This window comes from Hyperolius riggenbachi, chromosome 3 (genome assembly GCF_040937935.1).
Source record: "Hyperolius riggenbachi isolate aHypRig1 chromosome 3, aHypRig1.pri, whole genome shotgun sequence".
Taxonomy (NCBI): domain Eukaryota; kingdom Metazoa; phylum Chordata; class Amphibia; order Anura; family Hyperoliidae; genus Hyperolius; species Hyperolius riggenbachi.
In genome coordinates, this window is record NC_090648.1 from 56,162,654 (window position 1) to 56,187,370 (window position 24,717).

Genomic DNA, 24,717 nt, shown 5'->3' on the forward strand with positions numbered 1-24,717 from the left:
AACTTTTTAGCACACTCTTCTCATTAAGATAGATAAGTGTTTGGGCTTCTATTTACTCTTCAGGAAAGCCGTGGTTGCATGCAACTGCAGAACCGGTCTCATTTAAAGATAAAACACCTTGTTTATTAACTTTTGCAATGGGAAATAAGAAGTGAACACAGGCAAATGCTAACTTAGGCTTAGTACTATATATACCCATGTTTATCGCATCGTGTCACTTCAGTTCAGGGACTTAAATGCTTTACAAGCCAATGCACTGATTACCATGAAAGAGGGATTCTGTGTAAATGTGATTCCTTGTGAAAAAAATAAAATAAAATGGACAAAGTATATCAGAAAACTTACAGTGGGATGCAAAGGTTTGGGCAACCATGTTCATTTTCATGATTTTCCTGTATAAGTCGTTGGTTGTTGCGATAAAAAATGTCAGTTAAATATATCATATACGAGACACACACAGTGATATTTGAGAAGTGAAATGAAGTTTATTGGATTTACAGAAAGTGTGCAATAATTGTTTAAACAAAAGTAGGCAGGGGCATGTGCATAAATTTGGGCACCACAAAAAGAAATGAAATCAATATTTAGTAGAGCCTCCTTTTGCAGAAATTACAGCCTCTAAACGCTTCCTGTAAGTTCCAATGAGAGTCTGGATTCTAGTTGAAGGTATTTTGGACCATTCCTCTTTACAAAACATCTCTAGTTCATTCAGGTTTGATGGCTTCCGAGCATGGACTGCTGTCTTTAACTCACCCCACAGATTTTCAATTATATTCAGGTCTGGGGACTGAGATGGCCAATCCAGAATGTTGTACTTGTTCCACTGCATGAATGCCTTAGTGGATTTTAAGCAGTGTTTAGGGTCGTTGTCTTGTTGAAAGATCCAGCCCCGGCGCAGCTTCAGCTTTGTCACTGATTCCTGGACATTGGTCTCCAGAATCTGCTGATACTGAGTGGAATCCATGTGTCCCTCAACTTTTAAAAGATTGCCAGTCCCTGCACTGGCCACACAGCCCCACAGCATGATGGAACCACCACCATATTTTACTGTAGGTAGCTAGTGTTTTTCTGGGAATGCTGTGTTCTTTTTCCGAGATGCATAACATCCCTTGTTAAAGGTTTTGGAATCAAAAAATTACAACACTGCCAAAATGTATCAATTATTTATTAATTCATTTCACTTCTCAAATATCACTGTGTGTGTCTCCAATATGATGTATTTAACTGACATTTTTTTATCGTAACAACCAACAATTTATACAAAAAAATCATGAAAATTAACAAGGTTGCCCAAACTTTCGCATCCCACTGTGTAACCAAAACATTTCCCACGCAACACAAGTGTCTGATAAGCAGTGACTTACACCAAAAACATTTCTCTCACTCGGCACATGAATAGGCTTCTCTCCGGCGTACGATCTCTCATGACTGACAAGGTCTATTTTATTCCAATAACTTTTCCCACACTGATCCCATGAATAGGGCTTCTCACCCGTGTGAGATCTCTTATGAGTGGCATGGTGTGATCTCTGTACAAAACATTTCCCACACTCAGCACATGAATAGAGCTTCTCAGCCGTGTGATATCTCTCATGTGCGGCAAGGCTTGATTTCTGTGTAAAACATCTTCCACACTGGACACACGAATATGGCTTCTTGCCAGCGTGAGATCTCTCGTGTGAGATAAGGCTTAATTTCTAAACACAACATTTTCCACACTTAGCACACGAATATGGCTTCTCACTGCGGTAAGAACTCTGATGTTTGACAAGGCTTGGTTTACTCCCCCCAAAATTCTCACACTCAACACATGAATATAGCTTCTCCCCAGTGTGAGGTCTTTCATGACTGACAAGGGCCCACATGCAATTCACTTTTTCACCTGAGTTTTTTCCTTGCTGATATTTTTAAACTCGTCAGTAAAATGCCTTTTAAGCCCTCAGAAGGCAAGAAAATGCTCAAAATAATTTTGATGGTACTTTTTCTGCAACTTTTTGGTACTTTTTTAGTTTAAAAGTACTGCAAAGTTATTTGAAGTCAAAGCTGAAAAATTATCTCCTAGGAGTAAACTCAGGTGAAATAGAGAATTGCATATGGCCCAAGGTCTCTTCTCTTCCAATAATTTTTGCCTCATTGAACACATGAATAGGACTTTTCACCAGTGTGTGATTTCCCATGTGTGTGTAGGCTTGATTTCTGTGCAAAACATTTTCCACACTCAGCACATGAAAACAGCTTCTCACCAGTGTGAGTTCTCTCATGATCGATAAGATTTGATTTACACCCAAAGCATTTCCCACACTCAGCACATGAATAAGGCTTCTCACCAGTGTACAATTTCTCATGATTAATGAGATGTGATTTATGTGTAAAACATTTCCCACACTCAGCACATGAATAGAGCTTTTCACCAGCGTGAGATCTCTCATGAATGACAAGCTTTGATCTCTGCCGAAAACATTTCCCACACTCAGCACATGAATAGGGCTTCTCACCAGTGTGAGTTCTCTCATGAATGATATGCGCTGCTCTCTGCCGAAAACATTTCCCACACTCAGCACATGAATAGGGCTTCTCACCAGTGTGAGTTCTCTCATGAATGACAAGCGTCGTTCTCTGCCGAAAACATTTCCCACACTCAGCACATGAATAGGGCTTCTCACTACTGTGAAATAACTTATGAGAGGCAAGGCCTGCTCTATGTTTAAAACATTTCCCACAATCAGCACATGAATAGGGCATCTCACCAGTGTGAACTCTTTTATGCACAATAAGCTCTGTGTTCCGTATAAAACATTTCCCACACTCAGCACATGAATATGGTTTTACACCAGTGTGAAATCTCTCATGAGTGATAAGATTTGATTTACGCCCAAACCATTTCCCACACTCAGCACATGAATAGAGCTTCTCACCAGTGTGAACTCTTTTATGCACAATAAGCTCTGTGTTCCGTATAAACCATTTCCCACACTCAGCACATGAATATGGTTTTACACCAGAGTGAAATCTCTCATGAGTGATAAGATTTGATTTACGCCCAAACCATTTCCCACACTCAGCACATGAATAGAGCTTCTCACCAGTGTGAGATCTCTCATGACTGGCAAGGTGTGATTTACTCCCAAAACATTTTCCACACTCAGCACATGAATATGGCTTCTCACCAGTGTGAGTTCTCTCATGAATGACAAGCTGTGATTTAAACTCAAAACATTTCCCACATTCAGCACATGCATTGGACTTCTCACCAGTGTGAAATCTCTCATGACTGGCAAGGTTTGATTTTATCCCAAAACATTTTCCACACTCAGCACACGAATAGGGCTTCTTACCAGTGTGAGATCTCTCATGAGTGACAAGATTTGATTTACGCACAAAAACTTTACCACACTCAGCACAACAATGTGGTTTTTCACCAGTGTGCGATCTCTCATGAGTGACAAGAGTTGATTTACGCCCAAAACATTTCCCACACTCAGCACATGAATATGGCTTCTCACCACTGTGAGATCTCTCATGACTGGCAAGGTGTGATTTACACCGAAAACATTTCCCACACTCAGCACATGAATACGGCTTCTCACCACTGTGAGATCTCTCATGTATGACAAGCTTTAATTCCTGAGTAAAATATTTCCCACACATGGAACAAGAATAAGATCCTCCAGCATTGGGAGAGCTGTACTGGGTATGAGGCCCCTCGAGGTTAGACAGGTGAGGAGAGTCTGGGGGAATATTTGGGGTAACCAGGATATCTGCAGGAGACTCTTGTCCAATGTCATCATCATCCATTGTACAGTCTGTGGTGGATACAGGGAGATGAGTTTCTGAGAGGTTCCTGGTGCTGGGACTCCGTGCTGCAAATAGAGAAACATCATCACTTCACGTTACAGAATTCTGAGGGGAGAAACAATGATCATTAGAGATGAAAGGAAAGAGGATAGTTGGCACTGCTGTACAACTACCTTTATTTGGCAATGTGCAGACAAGCAGGTTGTGTGTTACATCATCACTTCACAGGCCATAGGGAGAGACTAAACAAGTACCGGTGTGGGGGTGGATAATGGTGGGTGCTGGGAGCTTAACAGCAGTTTAACATCCTGCAATCCAAGATTACAGTGTAGGGAGGTCAGGGAGAGTGAGGCCAAACAACATGGCCACTATTCCAAAAGGAATTACAAGTCCTGCTGCAAAAGCTAATTATACAAGTGACAGAATATTCCTTGATGAATATAGGTCAGACAATGTAGAGGAGAAAAGCTGGCTGAAATAGCTGACATATGTAATAATATATATTGCCTAATTAGGGAAAGCTTACAAAGGTATAAGATTTATTTAAAATGTAACCTTTGTTATTTTAATTCAAATGAAACAGAAAGATTGGCTATTAGAGGATTGTTAACGGCTACTTTTAAGGAGAACTGGGGAGGAGATTGTCTCAAAAATATAAAGCAGGATAGGTGCCGTATTTATTTACTTACGTTTATTTAAATAGCTACTATTGACATATTATAAAACACAAGGTTCCCTTCATGTTTTGCTTCCTGCAGAGGCTTCATTGGGGTGAAAGTATCTAGTGCTCCATACAAAGTGCTGGTGCCCTCAAGGTGCATTTACAGAAAAAAAATACTATTAATTCATTGTAGCAGCATGAAGGCTCCTTATTTTAACCCCAGAGGGGATTCTTCCCGCATTTGTTCTATGACATCTTGCGGAACCTCATAAATTAAGCTTTGTTGGAGTTTTAAATGTCAGTCCCCTCTAGGGGTGGTAATAGGGAGCAAAAACTCCTAAGAGAAATAGCAGTACTGATTTTTTTGTAATGACGGCATGTGGACACAAGGCCATAAAGGATACTTGAGGTGATCTGAATAATACAAAAGTTTCACTCACCTGGGGCTTCTTCCAGCCTCCAGAAGTCTGTTAGGTTCCAAGGCGCAGTACCACTCTGCACCAGACCTATGCTCTTCCCTCCATAAGATTGCGACCTGTGGCTGGGTCAGGATCTTCTGCGCATGTGTGCCGCACGCCTCCTGGGACTGCGCTCCTGTTGGCGGGAGGGCCATGTGTTTGTGTGATTTAACTCCCTCTGAACTGTGAAAGTGCAGATTGCACCCGGCGATGGGAGCACGAGAATGAGTGGCGTACTCATACATGTGCAGGAGATCACAGCCACAGGTCGCAATCTAATGGAGGGGAGACCAGAGGTATGGTGCAGAGCGGATGTGTGCCCTGGGACCTAACAGACTTCTAGGGGCAGGAAGAAGTGCCAGGTGAGAGAAACATATCTCACATCACCTCCTGTATACTTGACTACAAAGATTTTTTTTTGTCTTTTCTACATCCTTAACCTCCTTGGCCTTATGATTATTTCCAGATTCAGGGTCTAAAAGTCATGCAATTATTTCACAAGCTTTTAGCCCCTAAAAACAAGAAAAACAAGCCAAAAAAATAAATAAAACATACCACAGAGAGATCTGCAGCAGCTCCTGAATATAACTCACTCTGTCTTGGGATTACCACTCTGAGCTGTGCATTTCTGTCCCGAGCCTGACTCCTGGTTTACCGCTTAGGAGGTCCACATAAAACGTACTGTTGACTGTAACGATTTGTGTCAGCAAGAAATAGAATTCCGATTATTAGGTGATCTGCAGTATCACCTATAATGCAGATATTTACCTGATTATATGGTGATCTGCAGAATCACCTATAATGCAGGTATATCAGACAGCTGATGTGACAGCAATAGCAAGTATAGTGATTGGTGCAACAGTAGTACTGAGAGGTTTAGCTATACCTCACCAGAGGAGCTAACAGTACAGCGCCCCTCACCAGAGTCAAGGGCCCTCTGGTGAGAGTAGAGTGGTCAGACTAATCGGGTTGGCAACAGACAGACAGATGCAGTACAAAATCGGAAGGCAGAGACAAGAAGGTTTAAACAGGCAAAGTCGGCAGCAAGATCAGATGGGCAGAGGTACAGAATCACTGAGCAGAAGAGTAGTCAGAACGAGCCAGAGTCATGCACAGATAATAACACAGTAATGAATAATCTTTATAGCTATCAAACAATTCCTATCTTATGTGAAATCCCCGGTTTCCTCCCGGATCAAAGCACACCGAAACTATGTAAGGTCTGAGTGCTAACACCAAGTATTCGCAACAGCAGACAAGTTGCGAGTGATTCAGCTTGGCTTATGAAGCAGAGGAGACCCCTCCGTCACGCTTACTCCTCTCAGCCAATGAGGAGCGGCGAGTGTCTCCTCTGACGTCAGCCGACCGGCCGGTCAGCTGACGTGCCTCCTCCCCGCATAAAGGTTCTGTCTGTGCGTGGGCGCACGCGATAAGGCGACCTTATGTGCAACTGACAAACCCGTCCTCGGCGTGCTAGACGCCCGAGGCACGGATAGATTGCTAGGCAGAGAGCTGGAGGCAGCTGCGGTGGTAGCGCTGTTCACCGCAACTGCTTCTCCAACGTTTGTTACATTGACTAGTTAAGTCAACTAACTTGCCTAGTTAACTTGAACCAACTTGGCAACAGCTGGTAGCCTAGCAACCTAAGTGAAAAGTAATAGCAATAACCACTGTAGGAGGTGCCCATAAATTGTACTCATATATCAGACATATATGTTTTATAAGGTAAGAAATATCGGTCTTACCTTATATGAAGACTCGTAGACAGAATATAAAATGTAACAATTTACTTTGCACTTGGACAACGCGTTTCGCGTCACAACAGTCGCTTCTTCAGGTCAAATATTGTGCTTAAAAAGAGAAAAAAAAAAAACTTTGTATAGGGATGGCTCCCAGGCTCAGAATATCTTTTTTTCATAAAACTAGAAAGCACTGGAACTAAAAATAACATCACAAAAGAAGAAGTGGCAATAAAAAAAACCTCAAAGATAATCCAATATTGGTGATAAGGTGTGTATATGCCAATGTAAGGATGTGAGTATGCCGATGAAACAAAAAATCTTTCTCCTGAAATCTACACAGTTTTCTCTAACACACAACTTTTTCAAGTTTTTGGATACTATCCATCAACAAACAAGAGGCACGGCAATGGGAGCAAGCTTTGCTCCTAATTACGCCAATCTAACCATGGGTTTGCTGGAAAGTATTCTATTGGGTCCTAACAACCCCTTCTCTCATAATATCATATATTATCGCCGATATATAGACAATCTAATCTTGATTTGGGAAGGCGGTCACGGATCAACTGACAACTTTGTGCAATATATGTACAACAATAGCTGGGGTATTTCGTTCACATCAAATACCAGCGAGAACGAAGTAGAACATTTTGACGTAGTCCTCTATATAGAGGAGGGCGAAATAAAGATATGTAATCATTTCAAAACAGTAGATGCCAATGCATATATCGGTTACAGAAGTAGCCACTATTAGCCATGGAGAAACAACATACCTTATGGACAATTTTTACAGATAAGAAAAAACTGCACAGAACTACAAACCTTTGACAATCAAGCTGGAATACTAACCCACAAGTTTAGACAAAAACACTTCCCAGAAACACTAATAAAAGAGGCAAGACTCAAGAACGGATAGGCTAACCCTACTCAAAAAGAACAAAGTATCATCTGGATCTAAAGATTCACCTCCGGAAACCTCATTCATTACCAGGTTCTCGATGCAGGGATCAAGAAAATCCTAGAAAAACATTGGCCCCTACTCCTTAATGATCCATACCTCAAAAATGATCTTGGTAAGAAACCTAGATGTGTCTTTAGAAGGGCAAAGACATTAAAGAACCACCTAGCCCCAAACAAAATACAAATCTCCAAAGTACCCAAATCAACAAGAGTATCTGAAACAGACAGAGTAGTAAGATGATGCAAGTGAAAAAGATGCCTCTGCTGTTCTAGAATCGAAAATGGCCAGAAGGAATTTGCCTCAACAGTAACAGGGGAAACTTTCCTGATTAAAGAAAATATAAACTGTACCTCCAAATTCTTAATATATTTAATTACATGTCCATGAAATTTGCAGTATGTAGGCAGGAGCACCTGTCCCCTGGAGACAGATGGGGGCAGCATAGGCGCAATATCCTTAAAGGCTTTACAAAACATGGTCTCTCTAGGCACTGTAGGAAAGATAACAACCTGGATCAAACAACACTAAAAATCTGCCCCATAGAACTGATATCTGAGGAAGCAACTGAACGCTTTGTGACACTGAGAACTAGGGAGATGTTCTGGGTTTTCAAGCTAAGGACATTACAACCTGACTGACTAAATATTTGTCTAGAACATAATTTTTGAAAGAGATGTGCAGTTAACAATCGATAGTCCTTACAAAATTAGTTGAAAATGAACATCAAAAAATTGTGACTTTCTGATATACGATACAGACCAGCATATCACATCAGAAGTATCACAATAATATTGTAGAGTTAGGCTTATCCATGTTCATAGACCTACATATGTATGTGTGTGTGTGTATATATATATATATCCATGTTCATAGACCTACATATGTATGTGTGTGTGTGTGTATATATATATATATATATATATATATATATATATATATATATATATATATATATATATATATATCAGCATTGTTAGGACCCTAAACACCCACATCACCACACCCCTTTCTACATCTAGCAATTACCATTGAAGCCCCACCCATTCTCTGTTGCCCCCCCCCCCCCCCTCCATGTGGATCTAATCGGATACACTACTTGTCCTCACTTGACGTGGTCCTCCCATCCTAATACACCCTCTAGAGGGAATAATCCTCCTGTCTGTCCGTTCCCCTTCCCTCCCCCCCCCCCCACACACACTCGCTTACATCCCTTACACATATTGACACATCCCTTCCCTCCTTGGGACTCCCGCCTGTGCACTCACGTTCGTCCCGTGCGTGTGCGTATATTATATAACATATACATTACCTTCCTTGTGGGTTGCATGTGCCCTCTAAGCTCATTTTTAGAGGGGATGCACACCGCATACATACACCCCCTCTCTCTTCGATCTTACATAAATTAATTTTCATTCACTATATATCTACCTTACTCCATCTAGGATCTTGTTCTCCCCATCATTTATCAAAATTCCCATATTACCTATATTCTCCTTTATATATTCCCTCCAGTCTCTCCCTGCTGCTCTGAGGCAATTTTAATTCATTAAGTATCTTTTTCCAACGCCAAAGGGCTATTAATTATAATTTTCAAACTTGTTTATTCTCTGCCACACCTAATATGGTCGCCGCATACCTTATACCTATTCTACAGCCACAAGTAATATGGCCGTCGGACGCTACTTCTATTTGCCTCAATCTATATGGCCATCTCTTCCATGCCAAGTCCGTGATCTACTTGACCACACACAAAATGGCCACCACCGCCCTTCCGCCGGACATTACATTTCCCCGTTTGGCTTCCACACCTCATACGGCCACACATAATATGGCCGCTGCCCCGATTCTGCCGGATATGACGTATGAACAACTTACGTCATGAGGAAACCCTCCCGCTTTCATCCCCGCACTTCCTGATTTAAACTCACGTGCGGCGTCCTGCGCATATGGCGCCCACACTCTGTTCCTCCACTGTAGAGGTAAGCTACCCTAAATTAATCTATGTCCTTGCAATCCTGTGCACCCGCACAAATAGATAGGGCATCTGTCCCTTAGATATATATATATATATATATATATATATATATATATATATATAAATATATATATATATAAAAAATTAATTACATTAATTGCCGCATACTGTGTTTTTTACACATTTATTAGTCCCCTACCAGATTGTACAATATAAATGTTTGTTTTTAATGAGGTTAGTATTGTATGTAGAATATAATAGATGTACCGGTAATAGCTCTCTATGAAAAACTTTTTTTAAATGATAATGTAAATCAATGTATTTTTTTTAATGAAAAAAAAGATATTCTAAGTCTGGGTGCAATCCCTATACAAAGTTTTTTTCCCTCTCTTTTTAAGCACAAAATTTGACCTGAAGAAGCGACTGTTGTGTCGCGGAACGTGTTGTCCAAGTGCAAAGTAAATCCATTTTTTATATTCTGTCTACGAGTCTTCATATAAGGTAGGACCAATATTTATTACCTTATAAAACATCTATGTCTGATATATGAGTACAATTTATGGGCGCCTCCTACAGTGGTTATTGCAAGAATTTTGTCCACCCCGCTTGGTGGGATCTTCCCTACTATAGTCAAATAGGGCATTTTTTTCCCCTGGAGCAGCGACCAACAAGGCTGAGTGGAGATGGTACTTTTACACATGCGTTGAATAGTGGTTGCCCTTAAAAGCAACCCACACTTGTGAGTATATCTCTATCTAAACTAGACCAGCTATTGTTTTGTTAATACACGATATAGGGCTCCCGGAGTCCCTGTGTTTTTTTGTGTTTCTACTAGCTCGATCTAAGTGAAAAGTAAGGTGGTGCCGTTCCTACCCAATTCAACCACAAATAATGCTGGAAAAGGATCTCTTCCACAACAACACATCGATGGCTCCAATAAACCTACTCTCTTTATTAAATGGTCAAATCAGGACAGACAGAAATAGCTGCCGTGCTTCACACAGCAATGAGTATTTAGTCATAGCCTGACACTGACATGTACAGTCACCACATAAAGTACAGGTTACAAAGCCAGTTGCTGGTCAGTTTGTGAAACGGCACTTCCTGAACCATAAGCTGTGGCTGCCATACAGCTTCTTTTCAATGCTGCTGGAGGACCCTATAGGTGTGGGGGCCCTACATGCTGCTACTGTGCTGTACGTGATGTTGGCAGATCGGTTTTGCTTATAGTTATAATAGGACATCTTTGATTCACCAGCACGTTAATTGCACCTCTCATCATGTGGTTTATGTTGTCGCTAATTACTATTCCCCCTCTAGGTCCATGTGGATAGTGGGGAATGATGTAATTTGGCTTCCAGCTATTTCTCGAAGGCGAATTAGTGTTTTAAAAGTAATTTCAACTCTGACGGCGCTGAAGTTACTGACTGTGCGCTGCTATAGCCATAATACCTTTTAGGGTCTATGGTGGCGCCAGCTGCACATAAATCTCCTGGGCTGTTATTACAGCACTCGGGCATGACTAGGCCTCTCAGGATAAGGATTGCTGAACATTTCAGGGGAGCTTTTAAGACTTCTGGGAATATAATGTATGTAAATACATTGCTGAAGTCCATAAAGCTGACTTCAGGTCCCAGCAAATGCATCTGTATAATATACAATATACTTTTCCTGCTCCCTTGGAGTTTACTATACAGGGGTTCCACCGTATAATATATTGCCCAGCTTAGCACCTTCTCTCCATTACCCCAGAGCATGCCGCCATGGTGAAACCTAGGTCGGGTAGGAGAGAGGGCAGAAGTAATACAGCCAGTGGTACACACGTGTGAAGTGTTATTTAATGTGACTTGATGTTTTGGGGTCCTGGTTACAGAGGACCACAATGTAAGGGCTTATACCAGAATTATTGAAGCCATCAATATGTTGTGGATGTGATTCTACAACATAAGTGTAGTGTGAAGGGGCGGAGACAAGCAAAGCCACAAGACATAAGTATGCCCCTAGAGTGCTTGTAGTCATAAGCACCAGCCCCACCCCCTTGTTATAGCCTCCGAAGAAGCACTTGTGCATGAAACTGCCGTCAGGCTCTCAGCAACCAGCACTCACCATTATCCACCCCTGCACCGTTACGTGTTTAGTCTCTTCTTATGGACTGTGATGAGATAATGTAACACACAGCCTACTTGTCTGCACATTGCCAAATAAAGGAAGTTGTACAGCAGTGCTGACCACCCTCTTTCCTTTCTGAATAATATATTGCTGAAACTCCAGCCAGAGCACACCATCTCTCTGCAAAAGCGGGGGTGATCCAGATATTGTCCCTCCTCCCTCTAGAAACGTAGTCTCAACGGCATCCTGAATCTAGACACATATATATCATTAGGGAGGGTTAGTGAGCTGCTGATAATTCCAACTTGATGGAAAGTTTATGCAGTTTGGAAATGGACCAGATGCAGCAGCTGCACAACTTTGCATATACTTAGCATACAATTTTCCCCATCTCAGAGATATCACCACCTATGTGTCCCCCTTCATTTCTTCATCTGCTCCTCCTGTGTGCCCCCTTCATTTCTTCCTCTCTTCCTCGTGTGTGCCCCCCTTCATTTCTTCCTCTGCCTCTCCTGTGTGCCTCTTAATTTCTTCCTCTGCCTCACCTGTGTGCCCCCTTCATTTCTTCTTCTGCCCCTCCTGTGTGCCCCCTTCATTTCTTCCTCTGCCCCTCCTGTGTGCCCCCTTCATTTCTTCCTCTGCTCCTCCTGTGTGCCCATTCATTTCTTCCTCTGCACCTCCTGCCCCCCCGCCCTTCATTTCTTCCTCCTGTGTGCCCCTATTCATTTCTTCCTCTGCACTTCCTGTGTCCCCCCTTCATTTCTTCCTCTCTTCCTCCTGTGTGCCCCCCTTCATCTTTTTCTCTGAACCTCCTGTCCCCCCCTTCATTTCTTCCTCTCTTCCTCCTGTGTGCCCCCTTCATTTCTTCCTCTCTTCCTCCTGTGTGCCCCCCTTCATTTCTTTCTCTGAACCTCCTGTCCCCCCCTTCATTTCTTCCTCTCTTCCTCCTGTGTGCCCCCTTCATTTCTTCCTCTCTTCCTCCTGTGTGCCCCCCTTCATATCTTCCTCTCTTTCTCCTGTGTGTTCCCCTTCATTTCTTCCTCCTGTGTGCCCCCCTTCATTTCTTTCTCTGCACCTCCTGTGTAACCCCCCCCCCCCCCTCATTTATTCCTCTGCACCTCCCTTCATTTCTTCCTCCCTTCTTCCTGTGTGCCCTCCTTCATTTCTTCCTCTGCCCCTCCTGTGTGCCCCCTTCATTTCTTCCTCCCCTCCTCCTGTGTGCCCCCCTTCATTTCTTCCTCTGCACCTCCTGTGTGCCCCCTTCATATCTTCCTCTGCCCCTCCTGTGTGCCCCGTTCATTTCTTCCTCTGCCCCTCCTGTGTGCCCCCTTCACTTCTTCCTCTGGTGTGCCACCCTTCATAACTTCCTCTGCTCCTCCTGTGTGTCCCCTTCATTACTTTCTGTGCTCCTCCTGTGTGCCTACTTCATTCTTTCCTTTGCGTCTCCTGTGTACCCCCTTCAGTGCATCCTCTGCTCCTCTTGTGTGCTGCCTTCAGTGCTGCTTCCCCTGCTCCTGTTTGCCCCCTTCAGTGCCTCTTCTACACCTCCTGTATGCCTCCTTCAGTGCGTGCAGAGTATGTATTGCAGCAGCAATGGCTTCATTTGGGCACCAGGTGGTGCTGCTACTAGTAAAATATTGGTAATTCGGTTTACTGATATTTTACTATGCACTACCAGCCACCCATTCTCACTGGGACCCTTCTTTCCAAATGCATAAACTGAACTATTCTACCTATTATCTTTTTTTAACCAAGTAAAAGTTTATATTAGAAAAGCATAACATTTAGTACAGGTACATAGGAAGCATAACCACACATAGATATACAATCAGCAGTGAATTGCAGGTTTACATATGAATATAACAAACCACTTCTTACCATGCAGATAATTCAGACAAACAGGCTTACCAAAATGGAAGAGGAAGATATGTAACAACTTGGACAATACAGTATGATAAGTCAGAGCTCAGGGGCAAAATACATAACCGACCAGTGTGTGCCAGTATACTTGTCAAGGAACGGTACATCCACAATTAAGGACAAAAATAGTGCACACACTTGGCGGCTCAAAACGAATTGCTTTGTTTACATAAAAATTTAAGAGAGTCATTTCCTATCCTTCCAGCTATCCCATACTAAATTAAATAGTTGAACATGGCCTCTGTAGGAATAAACTAGCTTTTTAAAGAGGCATCGTCACCATACAATTCAAATTTCAACAGCACTGGTCTGATTGTATTATGTGATATAGATGCTAATCCTCCATTCAAAACTTTCACAACTTTTTCTGCTGTTATAATTTGAAGCTATCACATACTTAAGGAGCACTGGCCCTTTAGTAGTCAGTGCCAAACAGTTGCATGTTGGGGGTTCTTTTTATCTATAATATATTCCTCCTCTTCCATTTATTTCCATGCCTAGCTGCTTATCTGAAACACGATCCCCTGCGATGGGAGGAGAAAAGAAAAAAAAACACGATCCCCAGCGATGGGAGGAGAAAAGAAAAAAAAGTAAAGGGCAGAAATTACATCAGGATTTAACCTAAACTGTGGGCAAAATACATGGTTCCCTCCAGGAACAGAATTCTCTTCATTTACTATAGAACATTCACTGAAATCAAAATGTGGACAGTACAATACATGTGTTATGTAAGTAGATCAAGTATTTATTTACTTATATATATGTTCTTCCCCTGGCATAGTATGGCTAATCCTACTGCCTTAAGTGCAAGACCACAAGTGGGGGAGGGGGGGGGGGGCATGAGGGGAGGGGGGAAGGGCTTTGGTTCGAGGAATGGGATCAGTAGAAAGCCACTTCAAGGCAATTTCTTGTCTGGCTGCAAATAAATTCTCTCTGACTAGCGTCTTAGCACAGGCCTGAAGACATTCATCTTGTATTTAACCCAGTATGCATAACGCGGGGTCCATTGTAACTGGGCAAACCATTTTATCATGTACGAAGGCCACTACCTGCCGCCAAAAGACTGCAAGTTGGGGACATTCCCATATTAGATGGAAGAATGTGGGGGAACCCACACCGCATTTGCTGCAGACATCACTAGACCCTGGCTTGTATTTGACTATTTGTCTTGGGTTGAAGTATGCCTGATGGAGAATATAGCATTGCGTAGCCCAATCCTTTACACATAGTGACACTCTCTTAACAGCCTCCAGGGCATCATCCCAATCATCATCATCTAGGTTAAGTCCAGCAGCTATCCTTTTATTCTTAGAGCACTGGGTGCGTTCATACGCTTTACTACCAACCAATACCCCGCACAGTTCTCCTATGCGGTGCTTCATGGGGCCCAACTCCAGCCGTGATAATGCTTGGTGCTGTCCCTTTAAAGAGACACTGAAGAAAAAAAAAAGTGATGATATAATGAATTGGTTGTGTAGTACGGAAAATTACTAGAATATTAGAAGCAAAGAAAATATTCTCATATTTTTATTTTCAGTTACATAGTTTGTTTTTATAATATTGCATAATTTTCTAATATTTGCAGTTTACACACTATCAGCATTCTAAATGATTTTAAAGAGCAGGCCAGTGAACTATTGACCTGTCCTCTGCAGAATAATGACTGACAGTTGCGATAACAAGCTTCAGAAGAGGAGCTCTCTACGACTTTGAAAGTAGTGGAGCTCAATGGCTCTTTTGCATAGATAACAACTGGAGTCTCTTAACTCTTCCTGTACTGGAAACAATATTAGACTTCTGTCTCTGCTCCTAATGTTTTATTTCTTATATATACTACACATACAAATCATTATATCATAATTTTTTTCACTTCAGTGCCTCTTTAACACCACTTGCCGACCAGTGGATTTCTGAATGATCTGTGCTGCGTAGGCTCTACAGCCTGCAGCACAGATCAGGTTTTAGCCAGGGCGATCAGATTTACCCCCTTTTTTCCCCACTAGGGGGATGTCCTGCTGGGGGGGTCTGATCGCCGCCGGCTCTCTGCGCTTTGCGGGGGGGCTCTTCAAAGCCCCCCTCCGCAGCGGTTTCGGCGCTCCGTCCCCCTCCCTCCCTCTCTGAGCTGCGCAGGACGCATTGTAGGATAGGCTTCAGCCTATCAAATGACGGCGATCCCCGGCCAATCAGAGGCCGGGGATCGCCGATCTGCCTCACGGCGCTGCTGCGCAGCAGCGCCGTATGATGTAAACAGCGGGGATTTCTTCCCCGCGTGTTTACATTTCGCCGGCGAGCCGCGATCGGCGGCTCTCCGGCTGTTCACGGAGACGGCCTCCGTGAACGGACATGGAAACCCGCAGACGACCAGTTTACGCCAATCGGCGTTAGCTGGTCGTCAAGAGGTTAAACTGAGCATGGAAGGCATGGGCTAACTGTATAAAGTGGAAATAATGTGGAGATAATGCAGAGTATTGACCAGTAACAACGGCAAAAGAAATCAGCTTGTGTTGTTCAATAATCTGACCAAGGAAAATAATACGGCTGTGCTGCCAGAAGCTAAGGAAAATAATACGGCTGTGCTGCCAGAAACTAAGGAAAATAATACGGCTGTGCTGCTAGAAGCTAAGGAAAATAATACGGCTGTGCTGCCAGAAGCTAAGGAAAATAATACGGCTGTGCTGCCAGAAGCTAACATCTGGGATTGTGGCCAGTTCCAGGAGATGAGGGTTTATTAGAGAGGTGTATGGAAGTCGAAGCTATCTGAGGAGTATAAACCACCAACACGCTTCCAGATCATTAGTACCTGAGTGAGAATGGTATTAGACTGCTTGTGGGTAGGGAAGTTTTCCCTGAGAAGATCAAGGACAACACTATCTTTGGCTGGGTCCGGGTCATATCCCAGGGCTTCTGGATTATATCAATTAGCAGTGGTAAACCAATATGTTGCAATTGGGAGGCGAAATAATAATGCTGCACAGATGGCAATGCAAGCCCTCCGACTCCACTAGGGTTAATCAGTAACGTGCGTCTTACCTTAGGCCTCTTATGATAAAGCGATAATTTACATATTCAGTAGCGGTGCATTATGGGTAACCACAAATGTTCACTTAAAGCTGAATTATTGCAAACGTCCTTCTTTTTTAAGAAGGCAAATCACACCAAGCATATGAAGGAGAGAATCACAGTCCTAATTCGCTTGAAGAAGGAGAGAGAGCCATAAAGAGGGGAGTGACGTAGGACAGAGTAATTTAGGGAGCAGAATCATCTTAAACAGATTAATCCTACCCACCACCGTTATCATTTGGACCATACCCTGCAATTCTCATGAACATGGGCGATAAGCGGAAGTACCTCTACCTGAAGAAAGACTTCGGTGTTGGGTTGTATTTGGGCTCCAAGATACTTAAACGACTGAACAATTTTGAGGGGAGTATCTAACGGAGGTATCTGTTGCGAAGGGGGATCATTAAGCATTAGGACAGATAAAGACTTATTTAGGCGAAGGCCCGAGTAATAACCAGATTCTTCTATAGTATCAACAATGACAAGTGATAAACCTGGATCAGCCACCTATTATCTAACCCTAACTCCCCTGCAAATGCCTAAACAGAACCTCTACACCTAATGCCTAACCTCCCCCTTCACTATATTTGCTTAAGCTGAAACCCCCCACCCAATGCCTAAACTGAAACCTCCCCACCCAATGCCTAAACTGAAACCTCCCACCTAATGCCCAACCCTAATCCACCCTCTAAGTGCCAAAACCACACCTCATAACCCGGCACCCAAATGACGGCCAGCTGATCGTCTACAATGACTAATTCCTATGTGGTAGCCAATTGGCTCCTACCTGCATCAGGTGGTCTGTCTTTGTGTCCCTTTTTGCTAACTTCAAAAATTGGGCGGTCTGCACTGGCTGATGGGCAGCGACAAGTAGTGGGTTTACCAGCAGATGGAGGGTGATGCTGGCTGGAGACAGTAAGTAGTAAGTTTGTATTTTTAAAGTTTACATTTCCCAGGTGGTAGTGGGTGGAATTATAGGCAAAACTTCCTCATCCTCTCCCGAAGTCAGGCTGAAAGCTGCCTGCAAGGGGCGTGTTACTCTCTCCATTCCCTCACTCGCAGCCTATGAGCTCTACTCCGGCTACATGTGTAAGAGGGTGGGACCTTTTCCAAGTGCAGAATTATCATTAACTCCCCTCTAAATAGCCGGTCGAGTTTACCAATTACGTGGCGGGAGGGGAGGAGTAAGCAGCCAGCAAGTGACTGAACAGAGCTTCCATAGCTTAAAGGCTCCACCTCATGGCAGCATGAAAGGGCAAAGAGTGGAACTTGGTGGTGCTCCAGGTGCAAGCCTGAAATGGCTGTGCCTAGAAACAGCATGGACTCACCTGTTCTCATATAAGTCTCTTCTTCTTCCTCTTTAATTTTCCTCATCATGTCACCCTCCTCCATTGACTGCTTATCATTCCTCACATAAGTTTCTTCTTCTTCCTCTTTAATTTTCCTCATCATGTCACCCTCCTCCATTGACTGCTGATCATTCCTCATATAAGTCTCTTCTTCTTCCGCTTTAATTTTTCTCATCGTGCCTCCCTCCTCCAATGACTGTTGATCATTCCTCATATAAGTCTCCTCTTCTTCCTCTTTAATTTTCCTCATCATGCCTCCCTCCTCCAATGACTGCTGATCATTCCTCATATAAGTCTCTTCTTCTTCCTCTTTAATTTTCCTCATCATGCCTCCCTCCTCCAATGACTGCTGATCATTCCTCATATAAGTCTCCTCTTCTTCCTCTTTAATTTTCCTCATCATGCCTCCCTCCTCCAATGACTGCTGATCATTCCTCATATAAGTCTCTTCTTCATCTTTTATTTTCCTCATCATGTCACCCTCCTCCATTGACTGCTGATCATTCCTCATATAAGTCTCTTCTTCTTCCTCTTTAATTTTCCTCATCATGTCACCCTCCTCCAATGACTGCTGATCATTCCTCATATAAGTCTCTTCTTCTTCCTCTTTAATTTTCCTCATCATGCCTCCCTCCTCCAATGACTGCTGATCATTCCTCATATAAGTCTCCTCTTCTTCCTCTTTAATTTTCCTCATCATGCCTCCCTCCTCCAATGACTGCTGATCATTCCTCATATAAGTCTCTTCTTCATCTTTTATTTTCCTCATCATGTCACCCTCCTCCATTGACTGCTGATCATTCCTCATATAAGTCTCTTCTTCTTCCTCTTTAATTTTCCTCATCATGTCACCCTCCTCCAATGACTGCTGATCATTCCTCATATAAGTCTCTTCTTCTTCCTCTTTCATTTTCCTCATCATGTCACCCTCCTCCATTGACTGCTGATCACGTCTCACATAAGTCTCTTTTTCTTCCTCTTTCTTTCCCATGATGACACCCTCCTCCATATGCAGGTCACTCATCACATATGTCTCTTCTTCTTCCACTTTGATTTTCCTCATCATGTTACCCTCCTCCATTGACAGCTGATCACTCCTCACATAAGTCTCTTCTTTAATTGTCCCCTCCATGTCACCCTCCTCCATAGACAGCTGATTACTCCTCAAATATGTCTCTTGTTCTTCCTCCTTCACCCCAGCACTTAGAGGTATCAGATTTCCACCCTGAGTGCAAGAAAACGAGAGATAATTTTAAATGTGAACACAGACAACAGCATATGCAAAAATAAACATTGTCACACAGTTTGGGGTCTCTGGGGACTTTTAGCCTCATCTACCTGATAATGGTGGGGGACGGTGCTGTCTTCTTTTGAACTATCCTGGGAATAAAGAGGACCTGTACATCTCTCTGGTGGGTTTCTGTTACTGGAAACATCTATAGGAAGCACACATAGTGACTGAATACATTGTCTCCATGTGATTATCAGATAATGGGGGATCTAGGTGACCCAGTGAAATGAAAGTCTCCTTTTACCTAGTGATGTGAGGGGCGGCTGATTCTCCATCATGGAGTCCTTGCCGAGGTTCTTGTATTCTTCTAAATGCTGCCCCTCATCTGCTGAGAAAAAAATGGTGACATCCTGACACCTTACAGGAACCCGACACACACAATGATACAGTCACCACACAGATGCACCCCTTGCTGTTACTGGATAATGTCCCATAATTCCCAGCACATCTCCTGTCAGCAGCTCGCTAGGCAGGTGCATACCAACAGCCGGGCTGGGTTTCAAAACACCCGGGCGGCCCGCCCATCTAATTAAGCCTGGGGAGAACACTGTATACCTATACTGAGGGCAACTATACTGGCTACCTATACTGGAGGCAACTATATTAGCTACCTATACTGAAGGCACCTAGCCTATACTGGGGGTAATTGTACTGGCTACCTATACTGGAGGCACCTATACTAGCTACCTATACTGGAGACACCTTCCTGGCTAACCTATTATTATTTAGTATTTATATAGCGTTCATCTTCTACATTGCTGTATAGAGTATATTGTCTTGTCACTTAACTGTCCCTCAGAGAGGCTCACAATCACAATAGAGGTAGCCATTTGTCTCCTCCCCCAGTATAGGTAGCCATTTGTCCCCTCCCTCATTAAAGGTAGCCTTTTGTCCCCTACCCAGTATAGGTAGCCTTTTGTCCCCTCCCCAGTATAGGTAGCCTTTTGTCCCCTCCCCAAGTATAGCTGGCCATTTGTCCCCACCCCCAGTATAGGTAACCATTTGTCCCCTCCCCCAGTATAGATAGCCCTTTGTCCCCTTCCCAATAGAGGTAGCCATTTCTCTCCTCCCCCAGTATAGGTAGACATTTGTCCCCTCCCTCATTATAGGTAGCCTATCGTCCCCTCCCCAAGTATAGCTGGCCATTTGTCCAGTCCCCCAGTATAGGTAACCATTTGTTCCCTCCCCCAGTATAGGTAACCATTTGTTCCCTCCCCCAGTATAGATAGCCATTTGTCCCCTCCCCCAGTATAAGTAGTCAGTGGGAGTGGAGCGGGCAGCGTCTGACGTCACAGGAAGTAGGACTCAAATCGCTCGTAGGAAGCCTGAAACTGATGCACCAGTGCGGGGAGCGGGACGCCGTGACCGTAGGAGGAGGCACATCACAGGGCCAAGAGCCCGATATGCGGAGACTCATCTGTGGATAACGTGAGTGCGCATGAGCGCAGGGAAACAGTTACTTATTTTAAAAGATTTTATGCTATGTTTGTTATGTTTTATTGAAGAATCCGGATTAAACGTTTTGATACATGAGAGCAGCAGATCGTTGTGGATTGATTTGTGCGATAGACCCACCTGGTGTATGAGGTGGCCTGCATCTGGTGAGCCTGGAATCATCCTAAAGTTGGTGATAAGTTTGCACTAGAAGTGGAGCACTAAAGAGCACATGGTTTATCACTGGCATGGTGTACTAAGAGATTATGCAAATTTAGCAGTAATGCACTATGTGGAGCTGTGTTCTATCTTTTTTAGGTGTTGAGGATAATAAGAGGAGCGCTGTCATACTGACTTTTATACATTTGTGACTGTGGACAATTTTTGATAGCGAAAACTCTGGTTGCATGATAGATTGCTATATTATAGACGGTGGGCGCAGTTTGCATAAAATACATAGTCATTTGACTTGCTGAAGTTGAGGGTCTGATGAATTCAACCCAATACAGTGTTCTCCCCAGGCTCTTTTACCTGGTGCTCAACTCGGCTAGTTTTGGTGAGCACCCGGCTGTCAATGGCTCACCTCCTCCTCTGCTGTAAGCAGACTTGTGCAGAGAAGCGTCGGCCCTGCATTCTCTCGTCTCACCCCACCCGGCTACATTTTCATGCCACCCGGCTAAAAAAAATAACTAACAGTGCCAATATCAGCACATTCTGCAGGATAATGTTCAAGCATCAGTCACAAAGCTAAAGTTACACAGGGGTGGATATTCCAGCAAGGCAAAGAGCAAAAACACAGGTGAGAATCTACATAGCATTCATGAAGAGGGAGAAGTACAAAATTCTGGAATGGGCGTCAGTGTCTCCTGATGTCATGGAAAATCTATGGGATGATATGAAGCAAGCTGTCCATGTTCGGAAGCCATCAAATGTTACTGAACTGGAGAGATTTTGTATTGTATGCCCATACCCAAGTCTGTACTAATCCCCCCACTGCACACCCATATCCATGTCCGTACTAATCCCCCCACAACACACCCATATCTATGTCTGTACTAATCCCCCCACAACACACCCATACCCAAGTCTGTACTAATCCCCCCACCGCTCGCCAATACCCAAGTCTGTACTAATCCCCCAAGTGCACACCCATACCCATGTCTGTACTTATCCCCCCAATACTCACCCATACCCATGTCTGTACTAATTCCCCCACTGCTCGTACATACCCATGTATGTACTAATCTCCCCAATGCACACCCATACCCATGTCTGTAGTAAACCCCCCTCTGCTAGCCCATAGCCTTGTATGTACTAATCTCTCCACTACTCCCCATACCCATATCTGTACTAATCCCCCCACTACACACCCATACCCAAGTCTGTACTAATCCCCCCACCGCTCGCCAATACCCAAGTCTGTACTAATCCCCCCACTGCACACCCATACCCATGTCTGTACTTTTCCCCCCAATACTCACCCATACCCATGTCTGTACTCATTCCCCCACTGCTCGTACATACCCATGTATGTACTAATCTCCCCAATGCACACCCATACCCATGTCTGTAGTAAACCCCCCTCTGCTAGCCCATAGCCTTGTATGTACTAATCTCTCCACTACTCCCCATACCCATATCTGTACTAATCCCCCCACTGCTCGCCCATACACGTTTGTAGTAATACCCCCCACTACTCACCCATACCCATATCTGTACTAATCTCCCTACTACTCCCCATACTCATGTCTGAACTATTCCCCCCACTGCTCACCAATACCTATGTCTGCTCATTCACACCCATGTCTGTACTAATTTCCCCACAACTCGCCTATACCAATGTCTGTACTAATCCCCCACTGCTCCCCCATACCCATGTCTGTACTAATCACCCCACTGCTCACCTATACCCATGTCTGTACTAATCCCCCACTGCTCACCCATACCCGTGTCTGTACTAATCACCCCACTGCTCACCTATACCCATGTCTGTACTAATCTCCCCATTGCACGCCCATAGCCGTGTCTGTACTCAGGGCTGTGGAGTCGGTACAAAAATCTTCCGACTCCTCAGTTTCTGAAACCACTACTCCGACTCCAACTCCGATTCCGGGTGCCCAAAATTGCTCAGACTTCCGACTCCTCGACTCCTTAGTCTAATACTTATCAGGGCTGTGGATTTTGTACAAAAATCATGCGACTTCGACTCCCGACTCCTCAGTTTCTGAAACCACGACTCCGTGTGCCCAAAATTGCCCAGACTCCGACTCCACAGCCCTGTCTGTACTAATCCCCCCCCTACTCACCCATACCCATGTCTGTACTAATCCCCCCACTGGTCGATCATACCCATGTCTATACTAATCCCCCCACTGCTTGCCCATACTCATGTCTGTACTAATCCCACACAGCTTGCCCATACCTGTGTCTGTACTAATCTCCCCATTGCACGCCAATACTTGTGTCTGTACTAATCCTCCCCCAACTCACCCATACCCATGTCTGTACTAATCCCCCCACTACTCACCCATACCCATGTCTGTACTAATCCCCCCACTACTCACCCATATCCATGTCTGTACTAATCCCCCCACTGCTCGCCCATACCCATGTCTATACTAATCTCCCCACAGCTTGTCCATACCCATGTCTGTACTAATCTCCCCAATGCTTGCCCATACCTATGTGTATACTAATCCCCCCACTGCTCACCCATACCCATGTCTGTACTAATCCCCCCACTGCTCACCCATACCCATGTCTGTACTAATCCCTCCACTGCTCCCCCATATGCATGTCTGTACTAATCTCTCCACTGCTCGCCCATACCCATGTCTGTACTAATCCCCCCACTGCTTGACTATACCCATGTCTGTACTAATCCCCCCACTGCTCACCCATACCCATGTCTGTACTAATCCCCCCACTGCTCCCCCATACCCATGTCTGTACTAATCCCTCCACTGCTCCCCCATATGCATGTCTGTACTAATCTCCCCAATGCTTGCCCATACCCATGTCTGTACTAATCCCCCCACTGCTCACCCATACCCATGTCTGTACTAATCCCCCCACTGCTCACCCATACCCATGTCTGTACTAATCCCTCCACTGCTCCCCCATATGCATGTCTGTACTAATCTCTCCACTGCTCGCCCATACCCATGTCTGTACTAATCCCCCCACTGCTTGATTATACCCATGTCTGTATTAATCCCCCCACTGCCTGCCCATATTAACCTGTGCAACGCCCAACCGACATACATTTGGTAGTATTTAACAAGATAACTACTTCTTCCAAGTTTCACATAACTACCTCTTCCAACAACGTCCCCCATTCACTTCCTGCAACCGTCCTGCTGTGGTACATCACTTCCTTTCTTTAGCATATTTACTTCCTGTTTGTGTTCTCGCCATCTTGTGGCGAATGTGCTAACTGCAGCCTCTGTACACAATATAGAAAAGAAGCAGGCACTGTGTATCTTGTTATATTGCTGAACCAGTGCAGAGAGGATAAATATTCGGGGAAGGGAAGGACTTCTTATGTTTAGCGTGCTCTGGGTTTAGCAGAATCAAACATCACGTCTACAGTCCAAAATAGATGAACATCCGCCACTGCTGTACCAGAGATGAAGTACAATGTAGTGGGGCCCTAGGCAAGGTAGCAGATTTGGGGCCCCCTTGTGGTCCTTTTGGTAAGATGAAGTGGAAAGAGGTCAGAGAAGGCGGCAGGTGGGCCCCTTGACAACCACTAGGCCCCAAGCACCTGCCTATGTTGCCTGGTGGATGATCCTGCTCTGTGCTGTACCAATTCAAATAGGGCCATCATCCATATGAAGCGTACTAAAAAGGGGTACATACCCTTCCCTATGGTGAGGCTGGAGGGGAGGGGGGGGGGAAGCGACTGCCTAACGTCCATTTCGCCTACTCGGCATCCTCAGAGGCTATGCGGCTGGAAAAGGTGG

The 24,717-nt window shown here is 44.2% G+C and overlaps 1 protein-coding gene across 1 annotated transcript; it reads right to left on the reverse strand.

Annotated features, from left to right (window-relative positions):
* Positions 1 to 459: 459 nt before the first annotated feature.
* Positions 460 to 24,109, reverse strand: LOC137562628 (uncharacterized). Its single transcript, XM_068274150.1, has 5 exons — positions 24,069 to 24,109; positions 19,563 to 19,643; positions 19,366 to 19,463; positions 18,007 to 19,252; positions 460 to 3,860 (listed from the first exon to the last, which is right to left on the reverse strand). The coding sequence occupies exons 1-5, from the start codon at positions 24,088 to 24,090 to the stop codon at positions 2,131 to 2,133; spliced, it is 3,177 nt and encodes a 1,058-aa protein (XP_068130251.1). The 5' UTR covers positions 24,091 to 24,109; the 3' UTR covers positions 460 to 2,130.
* Between the last annotated feature and the right edge of the window lie 608 nt (positions 24,110 to 24,717).